General features: G+C 41.5%; 1 protein-coding gene across 5 annotated transcripts in view; it reads left to right on the plus strand.

Annotated features, from left to right (window-relative positions):
* twz (BTB/POZ domain-containing protein twz) overlaps positions 1-9,131 on the plus strand; it is a 197,728-nt gene extending 188,597 nt beyond the window's left edge. For all 5 annotated transcript variants that reach the window (XM_071670603.1, XM_071670621.1, XM_071670612.1 and 2 more), the window contains 2 exons: positions 3,228-3,373; positions 4,607-9,131. In XM_071670603.1, coding sequence (XP_071526704.1) covers positions 3,228-3,373; positions 4,607-4,760 — 300 coding nt within the window. In that variant the 3' untranslated portion in view covers positions 4,761-9,131. The remainder of the gene's footprint in view (positions 1-3,227; positions 3,374-4,606) is intronic.
* Positions 9,132-9,335: the final 204 nt, after the last annotated feature.

Here is a 9,335-nt window from a genome sequence, read left to right on the forward strand (position 1 = left end):
TGGTAGCCGGTCCACAGTCAACCCAGCTGTTTCTCCACTCCCAAGGGGGTTAGTCCATAAAATGGCTACCTGGATCAGGCTAGAGCATATATATATATATATATATATATATATATATATATATATATATATATATATATATATATATATATATATATAAAGTCACATTTTCCCTGAAGAACACACCGCACTCCCCAATCCTTCTGTTGTTTACTGAGGGGCTGGAGCCTCCTCGGAGCCTCTGCTATGGCCAAGGATACCAGGGTTCTCAAGTGTGAGAGAAAAAACACAGAGAAATGCTAACAGTCTCCCATCTTTACCACACCCACCTGACAACCTCCCGTCTGTCCTTTATCTCTGGCTTTGCAACGAAATTACACGTGTAATGTGGAAATAGCAACTGTAATGAGAAATGAATTATAATCATTTAATTCCAGATCACAAGAACAATTAATGTTAATTACATCATCAAAAACCACGATGGTCTGCGTTAACAACAATAAAACACATGATTTTCAAACACCTTTGTGATTAATAACAATAATTATAATCATAATATAATTATTACATTAATGATCAAGAACGTAATTTTCCCTATCTATATTTCAAGAATACTTTATAACCCCAGTTTAATGAAATTTTTCCTCTGTTCCCTATGATATATATATTTATAGTTATATATCCCCTGCGTGTTGTAAAAGGCGACTAAAAGGGGAGGGAGCGGGGGCTGGAAATCCTCCCTTCACGTTTTCAGTTTTCCAAAAGATGGGACAGAGACGGGGGCCAAGTGAGGATATTCCCTCTAGAGTTCTGTCCTCCGTTCTCAACGCTACCTCGCTAACGCGGGAAATTGCAGATATGTATAAGAAAAAAATAATCTTTTTTCATGCACGTTGCCATTTCCCGCGTGAGCAAGGTAGCGTCAAGAACAGATAACAGCCTTGGAGGGAAAATTCCTAATATGGTTCCTCGCTGTGTTCTTTCTTATGAAGAGTAATAGAAGAAGGAAGGATTTTCCAGCCACCCACTCCCCCCTTCCCGTCTCGTAGTCGCCTTCTACAACACGCAGGGAATACATAGGCAGTATTCTTTCTTCACTATCCCCTATACATCACTTGTGAGTATCAAATCAAATTACACACATACCGCGTCTCAAAGTCGATCTATCCTAGACTATAACATAACCTTAACTTTAGAAGACTAGAAAAGAGAAGGCAGAAAGAAAAGAGAACCTGAGAGAGAAAAACTCTCTCTCTCTCTTCCAACGGTGAGACGACTGTGAGCTATGCAGGACGCCGTCTCCACCCCCCCCCTCCTGTATCACGAAGCAATCTGACCCACACGGCTGGAAATGCTTAAGCCCAAGCAACGGATATTTTACAGGGGTTGGTTCGATCGGGAGGATAACTTGCCCTAGTGTGTGAGGTATGTGCTGAACAGACGGACGAAGCCACGGTCTGCTGAGCCATAGAATAGCAGCACCGTCAGCTACAGACAGAGCCAGACGTCTGTACAGACAGACATATACACTGGAAAAAGACTTAAGACACACCTTCACACGCATGGACATACAACACACACACACACACACACACACACAAACACCTGTAAATTACCGATATCACGGTGTTCAACGAACCACCACGAAATGTATAAGTATTTACCATAGAATTTGCTCTGTAAGACTTCCTCTATAATGAAGGTAGACTTCGTTTGCGTGCTTATCCTAAGCGTGGAAGTAACCAGCCAATTATTTAGTCATTATACTCACGTCAACTCTAAAATATGGACACAAAATTCTGAATTTAATCTCAAGCATTAAACTCTCTCATGCTCAGGATATGAAAAGCATCTGTCTTTGCCCCATTTCTCTACGTAATGAATACTGAATGATCATCGTGTTCCGTTCTCTACTCGGAGGCAAACATGATCTTGGATGCTTATCAACGAACACGATTAGAAATCTTATAATCTAGTATTTCTTTTGGATGCTTATCAACGAACAGGATTAGAAATCTTATAATCTAGTATTTTCTTTTTTCGTAAAATCTAATATCGCGAGCCGTATTCTGAAGTTACACTGCCTCTCTTTCCCTCACACACACAGCCAGTCATGTAAGAAACCAGCTCCATCCAAGATTAATATATAAGCTGTAAAATTCAGTACACACGATTTTACAGTGCCAAGGAAGTCCAATGACGAGTATATCATATTCTAGATCAAATATACTGAATTCATTCTGCCTCCCAACATACTGCACAGGGCAGTTGATAACGGTCGTGGCTATATAAAGAATTCAGCCAAGAACCGGAACATCAGAACATCAGAATGTAGATGAAATGATAAATGAATAAATACACGTCACAGTCAGAGTTGTAAGTCTTGTTCAAAACAATGGGTTGCCATCAAAAATGGACCATTCAGATACTGAAAGGATATCTGCGAACGTCGTACCTATTTTTGAGAAAGTAGGCTGAGAAACTGCACTCAAATTAAAAGAAAAGTCATTAAACAAAACTGATAATTTTCCTTTTCCTCCTAGGTAATAATTTAGCTCATATCACACGACAGTATTAGCATAATGACACGAAAAAATCATCAGCAAATAAACAAAGTCTTCCTTTGATATGAATATACGAGAAATAACAAAATACTCAGCCTTCATCACGGAGACTGGCCTCCCACAATGATCACACAGATGAAACACAACAAGAAAACATTCGCTAATGCAAGACGATTTCTTGAACAACTTGTAAAAACATATATTGGAATATTTGTCACTTAAGAACATCATAAAACATATAAATCTTCAACAGTACCACAGAGAATGAGTAAGAGAAAAGACATGGTTAAGAGAGTGAGCAATGCGAGTGTAAAATTCTCTCCTCGTGACACACAATTAGTAATCATACACACCTCCTAATTCCCCTAAACCTCCTGCAGGAGACGATCATCACAAACACTACCTACTCACCACACCCACCACCACCATCGAAGTCCCTGCAGTCACACGGATCTTTATGGCTAAGATCGCCCTTCCTTAAAATCTTAACATCACAGCAGAATGACGTGGAACGCTCTACCCACTCCTCCCCCAATCCCTATGGGAAATTCTTGCCAATTCTTCATAGAATATCACGCAAATGAGAATCTTCATCACCTATCATACAACCCTTAGATGGAAGAATCATTATTTTCCAGCTAACTCTCTTCTTCCTTGTACCAGGTGATCGCCCTCAACATCTGTCCAGACCTCGGGGAACGGGTGGTGCTCTCCGGCGAACGATGCGTCATAGAGGAGCTCTTCCCCGAAGTCTCCCAGCCCATGATGAACTCTCGTTCCTGGAGCCACGACCATCGGTTCATCATCAGGTACAGTCTCAGGGTGGTTGACGGTGTGCAAACCCCTTCACCTCCTACGTTCATCCCCAAGCACTAACTAACCTCAGGCTCGTTCATTGACTGTATGCAACCCCTTATCCTCCTACGTTCATCCCCAAACACTAACTAACTAGCCTCAGGCTCGTTCATTGACTGTGTGCAACCCCTTAACCTCCTCCGTTCATCACCAGGTTCTAACTATCTCGTGCTCGTTCATGAACTGTGTGGAACCCCTAACCTCTCCCGTTCACCACTCGGTTCTACTTATCTTCAGCTGGTCAGTCGACAGGATCGAATCCCAGGGTTGGTTGACCAAAGGCGTACAACCTCAGAGAACGATTTCTCATATCGTCCAGTCTGTACAGTGGTGAAAGGAAGTACGAGTGATTACCATCTTCCGAGGTCTGGGTCACCGCCTGCAGTAGATGGCACAGTGAAAGTCAACGCCCTTCTGACCTTAAAAGATTTCCATCCAAAATGAGCAGGTGGCAGTGAGAACTGTATGACAACGAATCAGTTCTCTCAGCAAAAAGCGAAACTTGATGATCTTGATAAAATCGTCTTTAAATACTGTCATATCCCTAAAGTAAAACATGTTGGACAAAGTTGGTGAATTTGATATCAATATGCTAGATGCTTAACAACATATAATACGTAGCCACCATGAGTTCACAAATACTCCTTATATTGTCCATAAATATTCTTGATCTCATATCCCATTACTGGATAATATAACTCTTCGCGATCCAGAAATGCATTTCTTTTAGAATTAATTCCAGGTACATAAACTTGCCCCGAATAAACAACCAAGGAACATTACTATTCTATAATGCTCAAGAACAGTACATGGATAACTTAAAGTGATCCTGGCACTTTTCTTATTGAGTCATGACTGGACTGACAGGGAGGAAAAATCTATACGGTTTCTAAGCTTACAGTTAAAGTTGTGTGTATGAGGGTGGTGGTTGAGAAAGTGTGTGTGTGTGTGTGTGTGTGTGTGTGTGTGTGTGTGTGTGTGTGTGTGTGTGTGTGTGTGTGTTAAATCAGAGGGGTGAAACATATATATATATAATGCAGATGCTAAACAGACACCATCTTTTCCCATACTAAATCAAGATAAAGACATGTATCAAGCTAACCACACCAACAGCTTCTACAATAACAGAGTGAGGTGTTCCTCGATGTGACCAGGTCATCACAGCTAATCTCTCTCTCCCTCTCCAGGTTCCCCCTGAACGGCTACTGCAAAATCACCTCCATTCAGGCTATCCAGCGCCTCCTCAACGCCTCCTTCACGCTCGTCACCAGCAACGGTGGCGGGGTGGAGGGCCAGCAGTTCTCAGAGTACCTTTTCACCAGGCGCGCCGTGCCTCTGTGATCACCATCCTCCTCAGAGCTTTAGATAGATCCATAAAGAAAAGAGAAAAAAAAAACATAAGAAAAGAGAGCCGTAGACGAAGAGAAAGAAAGGAAGAGACAGACAGACAGAGAGAATGAAGATATTCCCAACTTAAGAGGGAGGAAAAAGCGTACAGTCAAGAGGCAGAAGTACAGAAGGAAGGAAGAAAAGGAAAGGCTGAACTTAGGGAAGTAGTGACAGAAATGAAGGAAAAGATTTAAAGGTTTAAGGACATACGCGACTCTCTCTGTAAAGCGTGTCCCACGACGTCATGATAGCTTGCCTCTACAGTAATGGCCATGAGTGAGGCAATATCAGCATTCATGTCTGGTACAGATATTCGATGTTCAACAGTGGAAATATTGTTTTACATATATAAAAAAAAAGAAAATGGAAAACGAAAGAGATGAAAAAGAAGTTAATAATAATCATAGATCAGCCTTTATGGGTCAAAAAAAACAAAAGGAAAAACAAAAAAAATATAATCCTAAGTGAAGAATTAAGTGGAAGAGAATATAAGCTTTTGATAATTATAATGTTTACATTCAGAATATATAAGATGTTTTTAAGTGACAGTTTTACTAATTACAGTGGTAGTCATATCGAGATAATTATTCATGTCATTCTGTTGATTGTGATGATGACGCCAGGTGTTGGGTCATCAAAAGACTGATGTTGTTACTAATGATTGTAGAGCAGACGACTGTACAGTTAACTGCTGATGAACTGTATTGTTTATGCTGGTGATTGTAAACTGATGTTTAATGAGAATCATGTTCCTGGCCACCGGGTTCAACGTGGATTCTTCTGTGCCATGCTTCGTTTACACTGTCGTTACTTGAGATCAACATCTGCAGCAGCACTCACTAGATAACACACACACACACACACACACACACACACCACCACCACCACCACTCTCACTCCCGCACTCTCTCCACCATTCAGCACCTCACTCTCTCACAAGGTTCTAAATGACTTTACACACCTACAAAACGACTCTTAACTACTCCACAGACTGAGTGACCTCATTCAGGTTATTCCTCAAGTACCTACCTTACCTCACTCAATGATTCAAAGTTATTTAAGATTTTTTTTGAAAGACCTATCCTCGCATGTGTGACGCAACTCACTAAAGACAAGACTTCATGGTAATGACCAAACTATACAAGGACTCAACATATGGTAAACTTATTTCCTATCTTCCTATTGACCGACGTGACCCACCGCACGACTTATTTCGACTCATTTCACCCACATGATGACGGATAACACAGACGACGAAACACACCCACCATGCAAAGCCATATAACAGGTAACCTCCCAGTATAATATGTACTCTAATGCACTCAGCCAAACCCCCACACATTTCAAGGCAGACAAGACAGCATTTACTGAGTGAGGCTGCAGATGTCTTCTGTACGCATCTCGTCAGCACCGATAGTGTCCTGCCAAGTGAATCAGGATAACAGCATACTTTTAGGAATATTTGTAAAGAAATGATTTTAGGGTAGAGTTAAAGAGGCGCGTTGGAGACGCGGGATCACAAAGGCTGAGCTGAAAGAGGACGCCGCTCCCACGCACTAAACATGACCCAAAATTTGCATACGTGGGTTCGGTGAGGAATTCCTTTTCCTTCTTAAGGTAACTTCTTGTATGACACTCTGATCTAAAGGATTTGAGTGATGAGGTAATTATGTATAAAACCGTAAACGCCAAGCGACTTTCTGATGTAGAATGTGTTATTCCTTTTTACTCTACATACTTCGTGTTCGTCACAAAATCAACTTTCTGTCCAATATGGCTTTTCATCCCTCATTCCGAGCATCCACGTATGCGTTCCTAGACTTATCGCTCTCAAGCCGGGGAGGTAAAATCATCGGCTCTGTGTGTGTGTGTGTGTGTGTGTGTGTGTGTGTGTGTGTGTGTGTGTGCAGCGGCACCTATTCCTTTTTTTTCCTCAGGGCGTCGTTCCCTCTCAGCTCAGCTCAGCTCGGGGTCTCCGTCATGCGTCCCTTCAGAGTTTTATTGTGCCATACTTATTAGGAGGCTGACCTGCGTGGGCGGGGGGTTTCAGCCATTCTAGCTAACGACTCCTGGGTCCCTTTAGGCTCGTCAATCTACTGGTCTTTTTGTACCGTCGAGAATGATACATGTAGGAAGATGGACATCTCCAAGATTACCTTTCCCCCTCGATAAGGAATGGGCTCCACTCTCGGTCATGTCCATTTTCGTCTTTAAGATGACATCTTTGAAATATTTTCTTCCTTTTTTAAAAAAAAAAAACAAGAATATTTCCCTCGTTCCGCCTGTTGGTTTGACCCAGCCCTTAAGTCTCCTCCCCTCTCTCACCTGCCGCCAGTGACCCCCTATGACCCATGACCCCCTCCGAGGAGGTCAGGTCAAGGCGCAGTACAAAAAAAGAGGACGAGGCAGGTCAAAGTCGCCCCATGAACTAATGTAAATAAGAAAGATGTGTGTGTGTGTGGGTCAGTGTCTGCAGGAGACTCTGGGATATGGGATAGGAGAACCACCACCTCCTCACCAGGTTTGTCGTCCCCACAGCCCTAATGCCGTTGCGACTCTCCACATACGACTGTCGTGGTCGTCAAGTCTTATGCACACTGGGATACACGACCCTATCTCCCAGCTGGTCTTCTGCACGGCCACTGTCTCACAACAGACTATCTCCCAGGATCACAGAGATTAAAACGAGTCCCGAAAATTCCACAGCCCTGTTAACTCCTAACAGGTGTGTATATATATAATCACTGGGCCTAAAATATTAAAAAAAAAAAGAAAACGTTAAATACCAATCACCGAATTATACCTACTCAAAGATTAGACTACCAATCAATGGATCAATTGAAGTTCCAGCACAAAAATAAGTTCATTTCAAAGCTGAAACGTTTTATATATATAATACTTGATTTTCTAGTACTTAACAGCTCCTGAATCTTGCCTACTTTATTTTTCTTTCAACCACCGTATTTTCTATCAACTGGAATACCGGGTTTATTAATCTTATCTTTAGTGGAAAATCTACGTCTGTATGATCAATGCACACATAACAGGTTCTCTCACCGTACATATTATATTTATATTTCGTGTCGATTCTCTCTCTTGCTCGGTGCCAAGACATTCAGTTAGTAAAAAAGAATAAAAATAATAATAATCCTCATGATTCCTAGTCACAGTTATGGGACAAAACTACCATTACTCTCCTCATCTGTTGTACAAGTAAACCGTAAGCAAACTTTGTCAGAAGTGGAGGGGGAGACTCGCTCTATGGTCTCAAGGGAGAGATATAACTATTTCCTATTTAAGTACGAACCAACGCCAAGCGAGCATCCTTGTGGAGGTCGCTAGTACACGCCCGGGTGTGAGTGAAGGGCACAGTCTTGTTCAGGATTGTAAGGTCAACCTCCAGCCCACTCGAACAGAAGAGGTCGAGGTTGGCATTTAACAAGTAGTTTTTTTTCCAAAGACCAAATCTTAATAGTTTTTTTTAAAGCCAAACCATTCTCGCTCTTTAGCCTGATCAAAAATGAACCAACTGAACAAGACGGTCCATTCTAATTTCGAGCACACCCTTGGATACATGCATCTAGCTGTGATCACTACCCTCTCTCCTCTGCCTGCTACACCTACATAGCTACTGGTCCTGAACCAGCGATAAGACCTGAGAACCGAATTCACATCGGGTAGACAGACAGAGAGCAAGATTCGAAGCTTCGAAGCTTCGGGTAGTGTTGACGGTGGGATGCAACTGAGCGTAGTTACTGGCGTATATAAACATACCTGAGGACATGGCTAGTTTGTCAAATGAATCAACATGGTGCCATAAGGTAGGCAAGCTAACAGTCCTGACTGATCCAGAACATGGGACATCAAACACGTCTGACATCATGATACATGTCACGTTGTAAACTAAACAAAAAAAAGGAAAAACGAAAAAAAAAATTAAAATATCATCGTCCATTATCTTAAATTCATCGCCTGGCGTCGCGTCGTTCGTGATATGGGTGTGTACTTCAGAGGTTCTTCTTCGTTGCTAATATTCCATGTGATAATAAGAAGTTATTAAGGAAATAAGAACAAAAAAAAAACCCGACTTTATCACCATACCACAAAAGGACCAAAGTTCCGGCTGTACTGTCTTGTTCTATGTCCCTGTCCTCGGTCAATCGCGTGCAAGGAAGGGTTATCCTTGCTTTCTGTGATACATGTGTATATTTTATACTAACCAGTCAAAATTCTCATTAGATATAAAGAGAATAACGTCATTTTATCTCAGAGGTGAAGTGTTCCACTCATCTTCAGGAATAGATTAAATTTATGTCAAACTGATGTTTCATGTGTTTGATTTCACACCTATATTTATATATTTTAGTTCATGGTATTGGATAATCTTTTTTTTTTTTTTTAAGAACCCCAGTTCAATCCTTCTTACCAGGTAAACATGAAAGTAGGAAAGACAGAACAAAGTCCACGATGGAGTATCTACCGGAGGACAGTAATGATAAGTTCCTCATCTATCAGACAAAGAGAGGA

This window comes from Panulirus ornatus, chromosome 2 (assembly GCF_036320965.1).
Source record: "Panulirus ornatus isolate Po-2019 chromosome 2, ASM3632096v1, whole genome shotgun sequence".
In the NCBI taxonomy this organism is placed as follows: domain Eukaryota; kingdom Metazoa; phylum Arthropoda; class Malacostraca; order Decapoda; family Palinuridae; genus Panulirus; species Panulirus ornatus.